This window comes from Carya illinoinensis, chromosome 8, assembly GCF_018687715.1.
Source record: "Carya illinoinensis cultivar Pawnee chromosome 8, C.illinoinensisPawnee_v1, whole genome shotgun sequence".
NCBI classification, from domain to species: Eukaryota; Viridiplantae; Streptophyta; class Magnoliopsida; order Fagales; family Juglandaceae; genus Carya; species Carya illinoinensis.
The window spans coordinates 8,537,557-8,551,641 of record NC_056759.1 but is presented as its reverse complement, the minus strand read 5'-3'; the positions used below and the strand labels follow the sequence as shown (position 1 = coordinate 8,551,641).

General features: G+C 36.6%; 3 protein-coding genes and 1 non-coding gene across 4 annotated transcripts; 1 reads left to right on the top strand and 3 right to left on the bottom strand.

Moving 5' to 3' along the window:
• Positions 1-247: 247 nt before the first annotated feature.
• Positions 248-3,609, top strand: LOC122317869 (G2/mitotic-specific cyclin-2-like). The gene is made up of 12 exons (XM_043134917.1): positions 248-558; positions 702-760; positions 855-987; positions 1,226-1,282; positions 1,372-1,417; positions 1,503-1,649; positions 1,736-1,861; positions 2,178-2,267; positions 2,375-2,596; positions 2,684-2,782; positions 2,879-3,057; positions 3,156-3,609. The coding sequence occupies exons 2-12, from the start codon at positions 706-708 to the stop codon at positions 3,283-3,285; spliced, it is 1,284 nt and encodes a 427-aa protein (XP_042990851.1). The 5' UTR covers positions 248-558; positions 702-705; the 3' UTR covers positions 3,286-3,609.
• Positions 3,610-4,312: 703 nt separating this feature from the next.
• TRNAE-CUC lies at positions 4,313-4,385 on the bottom strand. Its single transcript has one exon. It is a non-coding gene; the product is annotated as a tRNA-Glu (tRNA).
• Positions 4,386-5,143: 758 nt separating this feature from the next.
• LOC122317965 (small nuclear ribonucleoprotein SmD3b-like) lies at positions 5,144-7,405 on the bottom strand. The gene is made up of 5 exons (XM_043135062.1): positions 7,147-7,405; positions 6,077-6,129; positions 5,891-5,957; positions 5,747-5,803; positions 5,144-5,443 (listed from the first exon to the last, which is right to left on the bottom strand). Exons 1-5 carry the CDS (start codon positions 7,303-7,305, stop codon positions 5,381-5,383), a joined length of 399 nt encoding a protein of 132 aa, XP_042990996.1. The 5' UTR covers positions 7,306-7,405; the 3' UTR covers positions 5,144-5,380.
• Positions 7,406-12,349: 4,944 nt separating this feature from the next.
• Positions 12,350-13,873, bottom strand: LOC122274370 (alkane hydroxylase MAH1-like). Its single transcript, XM_043083413.1, has one exon. The coding sequence runs from the start codon at positions 13,871-13,873 to the stop codon at positions 12,350-12,352; it is 1,524 nt and encodes a 507-aa protein (XP_042939347.1).
• Positions 13,874-14,085: the final 212 nt, after the last annotated feature.

The window sequence follows — 14,085 nt, the reverse complement described above, 5'->3', positions numbered from 1 at the left end:
TCATTAATTAATAATTAATACAACCCTACCCTTAAAACGGGCATATAGATGACGTGCGAGCGTGATTACGAAAATTTGAAAGCACATGCGATGCGAAAGTAGCCGTTGCGTTGAGGCGGAGACAGAAGAACGCGACTTTTCATCTTGGAGATCTGACGGCTACGATTCACTAGCCGTTAGATTTAAAAATTTGTGGAGACGAGAGACGGCTCATGTGCGGACATATATCCGCTGTTTGCCTCCCAGTATCGCTTATACAGTTCGTCCTTTTTACCTCCTTTCCTTTTTTCTTCTTTTTATTGTTTTGTCCCTTTTGTATAAACGTATGAAAACCTGAAGAAGATTCAGAGATTAGTGTGTTCGCGATAGAGCTAAAGAGAGAGAGAGAGAGATCCACTTTGGGTTTCAATGAAGTTTTCTGAGTAGTCTCTCTTCTTTCGCGTTTCAAGAAAAGATCGCATCACGGGCTGAAAGACTCCGCGTGTTTGGTTGGAATCAGTAAAGGGAATCCGAGAAATTCTTTGTTTTTGTTTCTGGAGTTTGCAATTCAAGACCTGGGTATTGTTTGTTAATCTCTGTTCTTGATTGGGTTCTTTCTCATTTCTTTTACTTCGGATTTTGACCGATGGGATCGGTGTTCTTTTCATAATTTTTTAATTGGATTCTGAGTCTTTTTCGTTTTTCTTCTTCTTTTCTGTCAGATAAATGGCTGGATCAGACGAGAACAATCCGGGCATTATCGGACAGCCGAATTTTCAAGGTACTTGACCCACTGATATTGTTGTGAAACTTACAAGTCTACGCTCGAAACCCCAGTCTGGATTTTTTTCTCATTTTGCTTTGCGACTTACAAGGTGGATTTCGTGCTGGAGGTGGAAAATTTGGTTTGGGCAGTGGACACAACCGGCGAGCGTTGAGCAGCATTGACCGGAATATAATAGAAGCTGCTCCTTACCCTTATGCAATCAGCAAAAATGTCTTTTCAGAGTAAGCTCTTAAACCCTATTGTCTATTTGGTTGCTGCGAAAAAACAAGAGGAAAGTATAGAAATGAAAATTCCAGTGTTGTGTTCTTCTTTTGGTGCTTTTGTTTTTGCAAAATTGATCAACTTAGTTTAAGTGGGACAAATCGATGCATTCCCTTCCGATTTTATATAAAAGATCGTAAAACATTAAAAATTAATTCTCATGGACAAAGAAAATAAAACGATCCGTTTGGTCGCCAGAATACATGCAGATCGCAATAAGAAACCCCCAATTCCGGCACACCGACCAATTACGAGGTCAGTTGTCTTCTGTAAGATGGTTTTTTATGTTAAACGGTTTTCCTTTATTTTTCTTTGGATTTTGATTGTGGCTTTTATATTTTCAGAAAATTTGCTGCCCAGATGTCCAACAAGCAGCAACTTATACCCGAGGTCCTATTTCTGTAAAAATTAAAGTTAGTTCATTTGAGTGCGTGGTATCGATGTTGATTAGATCGATGGGTTATTGCTTCAACAGGAAGCTAAGAAACCACTGCAGTTGATTCCAAATCCTAGTGAGTCTGAACATTATAGCATCATAGATGTGGAAGACTACAAGGAGACTGATGATGTGCCAATGTTCGTGCAACACACAGAAGCAATGCTGGAGGAGATTGATCGGATGGTATTGTTCGACCTCTCCCTCCTTTCACTGCAATTTATATGTGGAAGTTTCAGTTGGGATGCCATTGGTGTTTTAATTCCTTGCAGGAGGAGATAGAAATGGAAGACGTAGCCGAAGAGCCGGTTTTTGACATAGACAGCTGTGATAAGAAGAACACGCTTGCAGTTGTTGAGTATATTGATGATTTATATGCACACTACAAGAAAGCAGAGGTCGTAGTGTCGTAAAACTCTGTTTTTTTGGCATTTTCGAGATTGTCTGAACTCATTTAGTGGATTTAGTTTTTTCGTTTAATTCTGAATTCTTATACTTTTCATAAGCAATTTTTTGTTGTTTTTAATTAACGAGAATGAATGTTACACAATTATCAGCCAAGAATAGTATATCTAAACTTTGAGATTTTATGTTGATGTGGTGAATTTTTTCGCCTTGTTGATTTGTGGTTGATGAGATGTTTAGCTTCACAAGAAGAGTCGGTATGTCCAATTTCTCTCCTCTTTGACAATTTACTAATATTGTGGTTTCCAGAGTTCTTGCTGTGTTCCACCAGACTATATAGCACAACAATCTGATATTAATGAGAGAATGAGAGCCATTCTCATTGATTGGCTGATTGAGGTACCTAAAATTCTGTTTGTGGCTTTCATCTGCTAAACCTGATTGATTGAGGTACTTGCTATCTAGTTTAACTGAAATCACTAACACGTTAGTGAATACAATAACAGGTGCACTACAAGTTTGAACTGATGGATGAGACCTTATATCTCACTATAAACCTGATTGATAGATTCCTAGCCGCTCAGCCCGTGGTGAGGAGGAGACTCCAGCTAGTTGGAGTAACAGCAATGCTTCTCGCCTGCAAATATGAAGAAGTTTTAGTTCCTGTTGTGGAGGATTTCATTGTGATTTCTGACAAGGCTTACAGCAGAAAAGAAGTACTTGAGATGGTAGATTTAACTAAAACTCTAATGTTTTTTTAGGTTCTCTATAAAAAAATCAGAATTCGGCTATATGATTTGCTCATGTGCCTGCAGGAGAAGCTAATGGTCAACACCCTACAATTCAATCTGTCGGTTCCCACGCCATATGTGTTTATGAGGAGGTTTCTCAAAGCTGCTGAAGCTGACACGAAGGTATGTTATTTTATATGAATCGACTAAACTGCACACAGCCTTGCATATTTTGCAATGATTTTGATTGGACAGATTTTGTTGTGACCTTGAAATCAGCTTGAGCTGCTGTCATTCTACATGATCGAAATGTGCCTAGTTGAGTATGAGATGCTCAAGTTTCCGCCTTCTTTGTTGGCTGCTGCTGCAATATTTACAGCTCAATGTACTCTTTGTGGGTTTAAGCAGTGGAGCAAGACCTGTGTGTGGCACAGCAACTACTCGGAGGAGCAACTGTTGTAAGTGGTTGTTTTCCCCAGAAACTTTGGGGATTTACTAAACTAGGTGGTGGGTGAATTCCTACTGAATGATAATTGCTTCTTTTTTTTATGCACAGGGAATGCTCAAGGTTGATGGTTAATTTCCATCAGAAATCTGGCACAGGGAAGCTCACGGGTGTTCACCGGAAGTACAGTACATCCAAGTATGGTTATGCTGCAAAAACTGATCCTGCCAACTTTCTCTAGGTGACCAGATTCTAGCAGGGGCTCAAGAAACTAACTTTTTTACAAGTCAATTGGGGGAATGGGGTGTAATTGAGCAACATAAGTTGCCCCTGGGGCTTTTGAACATTCTGATATGGCATTCCAAAATTAGGTCTTTTGTTCTATGTTTTATTTGAACATAGAGGTATTTCCAGCTTCTTTTTTTTCCCTTTTTTTTTCGTCTGCGGAGGAAAATAAGTTTAAGTTCTGTTGAACTTTTTTCCTGAGCAAGTTGTATCAGAACTTGTTTTGGATATTTGTTCGTTGTGGATGATATAAATCAAAGTTCATTTGTTTGTTTTGTTATATATTATTTATTATATATAATATATAAATATATTCAGATTTGTTTGTTTTAAAAGGAGAACCACTTGATTTTTATATACACCACCACATTATCATCCCATTTGCATCTCTCCCATTAAATAAAATATGGTATATTTATTACCATTGAATGATCATTTATTGCATATTTTTTTATAATCAAATGGTGATAAATACGCCACATCATATATAATAAGATGTAAGTGAAATTGTGGTGCGATGTATAACATTATACTCGAAGGTAAAACCGCCCCTTATAATCCAGAGTGGATGTCTAAAAACTTTTTAAATGGTATGAAATAAGAGTAATGGTACAAAGAATAGACAAATATCTCTTAAGCCCTTTATAAAAAAATTAGGTTTCACTAATAAATAATATTTTTTTTACACATTTTTTTATGTGTGAGATTTACTTTTTTGTAAGGGGCTTTTATTTATTTCTCGGCTAAATAAATACACTCTTGGTGTTGAAATCAGCCAAATTGCTCACTACCAGAAGTTCAGAACCAATCTGTGCACAGTACGAGGTTTGAAATTAAAGTCAGGGACTACAGTTTCCTGATCAACTAGTGGATAATATTTACAAATCTTAAAACGAGAAGTCCGTGTTAAATATTTATAAAAAAAGTGTAAAAAACATAAAAGAGGTACCACACAGCAGGACTTTAAAAATTTACATTGAAAATTCCGTTGCCGGGACTTGAACCCGGGTCTCTCGGGTGAGAGCCGAGTATCCTAACCAACTAGACTACAACGGAAGGCTGGGTAAATTGGCTTACATTATTTAATAAATACTATAAAATAAATACGAATGGATGGAAACTCAAGCTTGAATCTTTTGTTTCCTTTGGTAAGATCCCTTGCGATTTAACTCGCTTACTTGTATCATACTTTTTTCTCTTTTTTTCTTCACCTTCTCCCCCCATCTTCATCTTTCACAATTGTTGTTTACATTTTATTCCTGTCTATCTCCACCCTCTCCCTCCTTACTTGTTCATGTCGTATTCTTTTTCTTGCCGTCTCTAAATAAATTGATGAAAATAAAATGAAATTTGCACTATTAAATTATTGATCGTTTTGTATTCTGTACCATAGTCTATTAAAACCGTTAATATGGATGACAGTGAAGGGCCAAAAGGTCAATTTTTTTTAGTTTAAGAATACAACGAGTTGATTTTGGTAATTTTGAATTTAAAATGCAAAACTCAAAATGTATTTACTTCTGCCTATGAAGATGGGAGTACTAGAGAGATCTTCATCCACTCATGTCCAATTATAACCAACGCACTATTGCTGCGGTATCGAGGTTTGGTAGCACAAAATTCACAGTTCACCTTGTCAAATATGTATACAGTGTGGCCGTTGCATTAGTTAAACGAATGTAGCATGTCTCTGCATGGGCTACATGTTCAGAGGGGTATGTCTTCCAGCGAATCCGTACCTATTTCTTTAATGCTCTCTCCTTTGCCCACAATTTTTTTCCTCTTATTTCTTTAAGAATCACAACACTAAAGAGTAAAGACAAGCTGCTTATGTAAGTAGTAAATAAATGGTCAAAAGAACTAATTAGAATACCATACACGCGTACAAAGTAAGAGTAGTCTATCGAAGTTCAGACATAGGGTCTCCATTCTTCCATTCTTTTTCCCTTCCCACCCAAAAACTCAATCTTTTACACGTATTTGGGAGATATCAAGAGCGGACAATCCATGCTCAAGGATGAAGACAAAAAGAAGCCATTCATAGGTTGATTTTACCTCCGAACAGGTGGTACAACGCCCCTACCAGGTGGTGCTCCACGTCCAGCAGCCTGAGCCTGCAGTAAAAAGTATTATTTATGGGGTCAGGACACTTCCCATCCATTGAGATAAGAAACAGGTTATGCAGAACAACAAAACTAAGCAGACACTTCCCCAGGCAGGCACGGGCACCCAGCACTCAAAGACCAAAAAGAAGAAACAATGTTCATGCAGTAACCTACATTTATGAGTTTCTCCTCATTTTATTAGCATTACAAATCATTTATCTTGTTTCAATCAAGTTCAAACATAAAACTGTCAGTTCAGTATCAAGATCTAACGCTCATTTTAAGGAAACTCCCTAAAAGGAGGCATTTTACCTTAGCTCGCATTGCAACTGCTCTACCCCGACCAACTCCAAGTGCTGCACCCTTACCCTTTAAGAAGTTTGCAAAGCATAGATTAGAAAAAGTAAAGCAAAGTAGAATTTAGGAGTATCTAGTTACTTCAAAACGGAAAGGTACCTTTATTCTGGCATCCAGGCGTTTGAACATTGGAGCATTCTTCAGCATGTCCGGTATGACCATAAATCTGTTAAAGTTTCACATCATTTTCAATGCATTGCAGTCAATTTGCAAGTAGCACGCAATAAATGACTTGAGAAACAAATGATACAGATATTCTCATCAAGCAACACATCATTTAGATACCTGACTTTGCTGCCTCGAATAAAGACGTGCTCAAGTTGTGAGACCTTCCCATCCTGTGGATGTGTCAACATGAATGAGCAACCATTGGAAATAGAACAAGAACAGAAACACAAGGAAAAATAATAATTTAAATATGCTATAAGGAATGAATGACTCAATTAGAACCAAAAAGCAAGTAGAAATAAACCAAAAAACTTGCAGTTACAGAAAAAGAAAAAGAAAGCCTCTTTGAACCAGGAATAATGTCTCAAACAGAATATTGGTAGTACTGAGGCGGATCGCTTGAAACTTATACCAGCAAGTGTTAGCATTGGTGGCCCCAGGTATTCCATCTTTGTTAGAAATTATATTTTATCGACCACACTTGTTACCTAGATATACATTATACTCAAATTATAAGGTGTATATAATATACTAAATGAAGTGTCAAAATAACTAATGCTCTCAAATTATATTTGATAAGTAACTCATGATCCCAAATTCAACAATGAATAATAGATGCACATATATCCAAGGACAGCATTCATAGATCTAGAGGAAGGCTATGATTATTCAAATTCATGATCTGTGAAGCGTGATGACACATGAAGTTAACAGGAGCTTCTGTAAAGCGCGATGATAGACCAAAAATTCACCCCTAAGTTATCACGTCATTTTGCTATTCTATAGCCACCATATTTTGCAGGTATTGACATATGAGAAATGATATTTGCAGTTACAGAGTGTTCAATCGCCACGCACTCCTTTTAAAAAAAGTGAGTAAACATATTCCCCAATTCAAACTCTGAAATCATCAAATACTTATGAATAAAGTATATTCAGACCGATCATTCAAAGCACAAGTGGCCTAGAATTTTCTCAGGCATATCCGTCATGACCTACGGTTTTAGAATAAAACACAGAGAACACGACATTTTCATGAAGCATAACTACCTGAACAACCAATTACGGGTTTAAAAATGTCTCCTCTGGGTAATCAAGGAAGTAATGCGACCTGATTTTGTATTAGGATTTATGAAATGCAACTAAGAAAACAACTAAAGTAACCAGATCCACATCAGGCTTAATACCTTAGCAGTGTAGGTAATGTTCTCGAGCTGGCAGTTCCAGTTGTCCTCGCACTCGATCATGCTTCCTCTGTAGAGTTCTCCGCTCTTGAGCTCCACCGTCACCACGTGCCCTGAAGCCTCGTGCAGTAGCTTCACCGGTATCCCCAAGCTCCTGCTCATTTTTCCTCTCTCACTCTCTCTCTCTCTCTCTCTCTCTCGGTCGCTCTCTGCAAAACCCTAATCAACCCCCAAAACTCTTCTGTGTGTTTCTCCGTGGACTCGAGTCATAAATTAAATTTATAAGCTATTATGCTTCGCAACACCAATCGGGAGTATTTTTGTCATTTCGAAAGTATATGGTGCTATTATTGGAATGCAAGAATTTAGTTTTATCCACGTGGCGTTAGATTTGCTCGAGAGTCTATCCATTGCAACGGTTGTACTTGTACCGAGTGTCTTGAGAGCTACACAGCCGCAATAGGTTATTTTATTAACGCGAAAATGAAAGCAAGGTTAAAACTATTAATTACTAACAGCCTGTTTGGAATTGCGGTAAAAAGTCTAAAAAGTATTTTAAAATGGTTTAAAGTATTTAAATAATAAAATTTACATGTTTGATAATTTTATATTAAAGTACTTTTAAATTAAAAAAAGTTAAAAAAGCACGTTTCAACAAAAGTGATGCTTTTTGTCAGAAGCACTTTGCAAAAAATAAGTCCTATTTTTCCATGACATATATATTACGAAAAAATCCTCACTATTTTACCACAACGACAACTTTGCCCCTCCCCTCCCCCCCCCCCCTCTCTCTCTCTATCTCGGACTCCGAAGACCTTCACGCTTTTAACTTTTAGATAGAGCTGAAAATTTTAATATGGCAGTTTGTCTTCAACCTTTTTTTTTTATAACACCGAGAGAGAGAGAGAGAGAGAGAGAGAGAGAGAGAGAGAGAGAGAGAGATTATATTGCTCTTTCACTTATGCATGGTTGAAGTTATTTTCATTCAATTATAATTACTGAAAAATCTATTAGACTATTTTCGTTGTTATTTTATTATAATATTTTATTTCTATCAAGTATTGTGTCATTTCTACCTCAAAAAGTACTTTTTAAATTCGTTTCCAAACAAATCTAATATATTTGAAAGTACTTTAGACATACGGATCCCAAACAGTAAATAGCTTTTTAATAGTAGAGCTTATTACGTTAAGCTCTAAGTTATAAGCCTTAAGCTAAAAGCAATATTTTCTACCACAACCCCAAACATGCACTAAGAGCATTAGCATTGGCTTCATCAAAGCCATCTTTAAAATTTGATGAAAAGTACATATTTTTCATAAGTCCAAAACCTCCTTAGCCATATCCCTATATTGGATTAGCCATTTGATTCATCAAAATAATAATATAATATTATTTTTTAATAATAATATTTATATTTTTTTAATAATAATATTTATATTTTTTTCATATTTTGCAATTACACTAATCATTGCTTAATTAATAATTTAATTTGATACTTAAATTATTATTTTCCAACTAATTTTTTTCCTCTACCTAATTATCCAACAAACACATTTTGCCAACCCTTCTTCTAATATCAACATTTTATATTAATATTAACAGAAGTATCTTAACCACATCCTTTAGAATACTATAATGCTAATATACAAACAGATGCACGTGGCTAAACCACCCAAATTACTCTACAATATCACTTCCAATAAAATTGCAAGTGTAATAAAATCTCACAAGGATTTTAAGGGCCTAGCTAAGAAAGTAAGCACGTAAGGGAGTATCAACAAAAGCACTCCCAAGATGAAATGCCTCCTTGAATTAATAATCTAGTTTACAAAAACTTGTGACTTCTACAAATGCATCTCAAAACATATTTTAGCCAAACCCTCTGCAAGCTTCAAATTATCCAGGTCTTTGAAGTTAAGCAAATTGTTTCTCATAACTTTTTCATTTGTAATGACTTTAGTTGGTGCCACCAAGTGCAAGAGTACTCTATAAAGCAGCCACCAAGTGCAAGAGTACTCTATGAATTCCTAAAAAAGATGAGTAGTTGTAAGTTAATATACCAGCCAGTATAAAGCAGAAACAAATAACAATGAGCCAACAACTGAAAATTCTAGACAATTAACAAGGTTTGTAATTTCATCTTCACTCTTGAATTTCTACATCTAAGATATGAATACATAGTATAACTCATCTTTGCCATTCAACAATGAGGCAACAACTGAAAATTTTCACTGCAATTATCACTTTCATTGTTGCAACAGTCTCATAAAACGAATATTAACATTTCTGGAACCTATAATTAACTCTTAGTAAACAATTAAAATATAATGAGTGTTATTAGCAAGATAATAACACATAAAGGAACTCAACAATATCATCAATATGCATTGGAATTCATCCATAAAAGAACTCAGTCTAGCACACAAACACAGAGGCATAAAGCTCAAAATGGTTTTACATGCTACTTTTACCTTACACCCACCTGAGCACAAAGTAAGGAGCAACAGCTTCCCCGTATCCTTGTGAACTCTGCAACCGCAAAAATTGAAAGCCAAACAGAACAATGAAGAAACACATGCCATGTTATGGTCGTGTTAAACAGCTTGATGATAAGGCACAAGGTCATGATGCATTTGCAAGGAAAAAAATGCAATGAAATAGAAGGGTGTTTCTATAAAGTAGGGGCTCAGTAGTCATCAATATAACTTCATGAACACTGCTCCATGAACACAAAGTCAGAGAGTATGAAAACTTCAAACCCACTTCTCCACAGAATCCAAACAAATAAACACAGAATGTTCACAGGAATTCCAACCACAACCGAACACTGGGATTGCATGGAACACAAATCAGATGCAAAATAACAATATACCAACACTGGAAATGAGTCCATATCAAAGTCAGCCTATAAATTTTCTAACACAACCACTAAAATCTACAACTACTTCACAATACATTACACATCCAAAGCATAACAATACCAGAATCAGTGTAGGGGCTTAAACCGAAGGAAAGACTGGAAGCACCTAAGAAAATCAGCAAAAATATCACAAAATAAATTAAAGCAAACTCAGTAAATCTCTACACATTCATATATATAAATTTTTCCCTATCAAAACTGAGAGCAAAAGCCCCAATCGGGGCTGACCATAAAACGGTATAAATAAATGAAGTTAGGGTTGAAGGAGAAAAAAAAAAAAGCAACCAACCTGAAGCTGCGAATCTGATCTGAGCCAACCCAGAGTATGCGAACATGTTTCTGCTGAAGAATAGAAGGAATTTATCGATCGGCATTAGAGCTTGAAAACGATAGAAAGAGGGAAAGGGGGAGAGAAAACATACGGGTTGGAAAGGAGATGAAGCTCGCGTGAAAATCCGAGAGATACACACCCTTCTTCTCTGATGAAATCAGTTCTGCGTGAATAATCCGAGAGATTTCGTTTCCGTCAATGGCGAAAAATGAAAAAGAGAGGCACGGGGGAGAGAAAACACGGGGAGGAAAAAGGAGAGAGGGAAGAGAGAGAGAAAATAAAACCAGCAGTTGGGCATTAAATGAGGAATAAAATAAGTTAAAGATGAATGTGCAGTGCTCCTTCAAATTTAAAGGAAACGAAAGAATTACTGTATGTCAAAACTTCAGATTTGAAGTTTACCGAGACCAATGCAGCGGTATTTCGTAGACGTTCATCAATTTATGCATTTGCATTGGCTTTTAATGAAGCCAATGCCAATGCTCTAAGACGATGATTTTGTTTAACGGGCAAGAATTGTCGTCTTAATAAGTGGAAATCAAAGCTCCCCTCCTCCCCCCCCCCCAAAAAAAAAACAAATTGAAAACATTAATAATTGAAAGTCGTCTTAGTCGTCTTAATTGTATTAATAATTGAAAACATTTTTGTATGATAAAAAATAGATCTAACGAATTATATAAAATTATATTAATTTGTTATATTATTTTTATGTGATCCTTTTATAGTTGTAATACTCCTCCTATCAAAATAGTAATATAAGAATCAAAATGGATTCTAATGGGACATGATTCATGCCCATTATCTCTGTATTGATGGAGTTAGGGGTTAGAATATGGCTTGATGAAGAAACGCCTATGATCCCCCGTACTTGACCCGGACGTATAAGGGGCTTCTCATGGACTCGTTTAGGGACTTAGGGCCCCCTGATTAAGGATAATAGCACCTCTAGGCAAACAGTTTCAACCTCTAATCATCATGCCCTGTCCCCTTAGTTTATATAAAGTATTTGTTTAGCCCGATTTCTTTGTGTTTTATCTCCATAAGAATTCACCATTTGTTCTTTGATACACTTACAATTTTCTTATAACTTTCTTACAACTCATTATACAATCAATCAATATACGCATGTCACTTCATTAAAAATGAATGTTAACTTTACAAAACTATAATTCATTTCAAATAAAGTTGCAAAAGAGTCGTAGGTTAATCATTTTAATGCCTTAGTGCTATAAGGATTTACTAATTATGTTAAGCATATAATACAAATAGTTATATCTGCATTGCTCTTTCCATCAATTTAAACTTTTAAAACAAGTGATGATTTTATATAGTATTGAAGCAAAGGTCATGAGTTTAAACATTAGCTCTATACTTTATCTTATTTTATTAAATCCGGATCTTGGGCCTACCCATTGAGAAATCTTATGCCTTATTTTAGATTTGCAGGCTCCCAGCCTATCTTTTGAATGGACCTTTTTAAAGGTGGCAGGGTCCATGCATCTTATGAGCTGACATTTAATTTCTTTTTATAATGAAATAAATAAATTACCTAAAAGACAGTGTTTAGTGTGTCGTCAAGTTTTGATCTCTAGGCGTTCTTACTGGTATAAATTATTTTCTTTTCTTTTTTATACTTTTTAACATATTTAAATATTTTTTAAAAAATTAAAAAAAAATTATACTAATATATTAAAAGTTTATTTCTTAATCATTAAGTAAATAAAAAAATTAAAAAAATAAATACGGTCAAAATGAAGAGACAAACTCAAAAATATACTAACATTTTCCTTACCTTAATTATAAGCTAAATGTAGTTTTATTACAAGCGTTGAATTTTTAATTTATGGCCTGTCTAGATTTGACTACAGCATTATAAAAAAATATCTTACATAACTCAAGTATTAATTAATGCAGATATTATATATAGAATACCATCTCTAGCTGCATCAAAGTCAAACAATTCTTTTGTTGATTTTCACCTTCAAACCGTGTTTCATTTGAAGTACGACAGAAACACTTGGCAAAACAGGATGACCTTCTACCACTTGAACGTGATAATTCCATAAGATGGACGTGGCAACGATCTTCATCTGAATGAAAGCCATGGCCTTACCCAAACAACTCCTGGGACCCCCACCAAACGAAGAGAATTTGTAAGATGGCACAGATATGATTCCTCCTTGCTCTGATATCCATCTCTCTGGCTTGTACTCCAAGCAATCTTCACCCCATAATTCCTTCATTCTTCCCATTGCATACAGAAATATTACAATCGTTGCATTTGGACCGACCCGGTGGCCGCTTGGAAGAGTATCTGCTTTAACTGCAGTTTTCGGATGGAAAGGAATCACCGGGTATAGCCGGAATGCCTCGCACAAGGCTGCATGGAGATAAACCAGATTATCTAGCTCTTTTATGCCAAAACATGCACGCTTTTGGTCATGATCTTTAACCATGACATTCTTCCTCATCTCGTCTAGAATCTTTGTTTCCACTGATGGGTGCGTTGCAACGAGCCAAAGAAACCAAGTGAGAGCTGAACCAACTGTGTCGCTCCCTGCTGCCATGAGATTAAATGCTGTGTCCCTTAGAAATTTGTCCGTACCTCCCATGCGTCCTTCTTTATCCTCATGCAGCATGTATTCTGTCAGCAAGTTAAACTCCGCGGCTTCCTCCAATTGGGTTCTGCATCGGCTTAGTTCTTCTCGCTTTGATGAGATGCATTTGTATAAGAATCCATCAAACAATTCCCAAGCTTTGTTCAGCTTCTTCTCTTGTCCGAGTTGAAGCCGTCTCTGAAACTTCCAACACCATTTTGGCAGGATGTGTCGGTATATGACTGCCGCTTCCATATCATCGAAAGCCTTGACATACGTAAATTTTGGAAAGTCAACTGAGAGGGAAATTGGATCAAAGCCTAAGACCATTAGGCAGCTGTTATCGAATGTGAACCGCTTGAAAACTTCTTGTAAATCCACCTCACTCTCTTGCTTGGAGAGGTGTTCGAGAACCGGAATTAGGCAATTCGATACCTTTTGTCTAACAATTTTCTCCAAAAACAGCTCGAACTTGCTGTTTTTAACGACAGAATGCATCATCTTTCTCTGGTACGTCCACCAATCTGAATCAGAATTGAGAATCCCATCTCCCAGAGGCTCCAAAATCTCCTGGATCTCAGGCCCTTTTCCATAGTTGGGAAAGTTTTTACTCAAAATGTAGTGGATATTCATAGGATCACTGGTGACAATAAAGTCCATACCAGCAAACCAAGGGCCCTTAACCTCGACAGTGCCTCCATAGTGCTTTAGAACCCGGTTCGTGCACTCGTACACTTGCGATGCATTGCGAATAAGCCCCGGAACCATCCCAACAACAGGCCAGTTTGTGATGGGCGAGTTTTGTTTTCGTTTCCAATGGCCAAGGAAAAGGAAAAAGACAACTCCTAAAAGCAAAACTGCATAGCCAAGGATAGCCATGATCGATGGAGCTGTGTATGGCTGAATGAATCTCTGTAGGGTTGCATGTTCCAGGTGGGTGCATAGGTTCATGGGTTTTATAGGCACCGGAAGGATATGTCAACGCATGCAAGTCTTCAATGATGTAAAGCTAGCCGGGGGAGGCACGACACTTTGCCGCTATAGGGCAATTTGCCTAAGGCCCCACTGAATGAGCCCTCTAGTATATCTCT

Excerpts from the sequence above, each read along its gene's own strand:
- LOC122317869 (XM_043134917.1), top strand. The coding sequence starts at position 706 with ATGGCTGGATCAGACGAGAACAATCCGGGCATTATCGGACAGCCGAAT. Across the intron at positions 1,283-1,371 it reads GCACACCGACCAATTACGAG|AAAATTTGCTGCCCAGATGT; the intron begins GTCAGTTGTCTT and ends TTATATTTTCAG. Across the intron at positions 2,597-2,683 it reads GAAAAGAAGTACTTGAGATG|GAGAAGCTAATGGTCAACAC; the intron begins GTAGATTTAACT and ends ATGTGCCTGCAG.
- LOC122317965 (XM_043135062.1), bottom strand. The coding sequence starts at position 7,305 with ATGAGCAGGAGCTTGGGGATACCGGTGAAGCTACTGCACGAGGCTTCA. Across the intron at positions 6,130-7,146 it reads ACATTACCTACACTGCTAAG|GATGGGAAGGTCTCACAACT; the intron begins GTATTAAGCCTG and ends ACACATCCACAG. Across the intron at positions 5,444-5,746 it reads CAGTTGCAATGCGAGCTAAG|GCTCAGGCTGCTGGACGTGG; the intron begins GTAAAATGCCTC and ends TTTTTACTGCAG.
- LOC122274370 (XM_043083413.1), bottom strand. The coding sequence starts at position 13,873 with ATGGCTATCCTTGGCTATGCAGTTTTGCTTTTAGGAGTTGTCTTTTTC.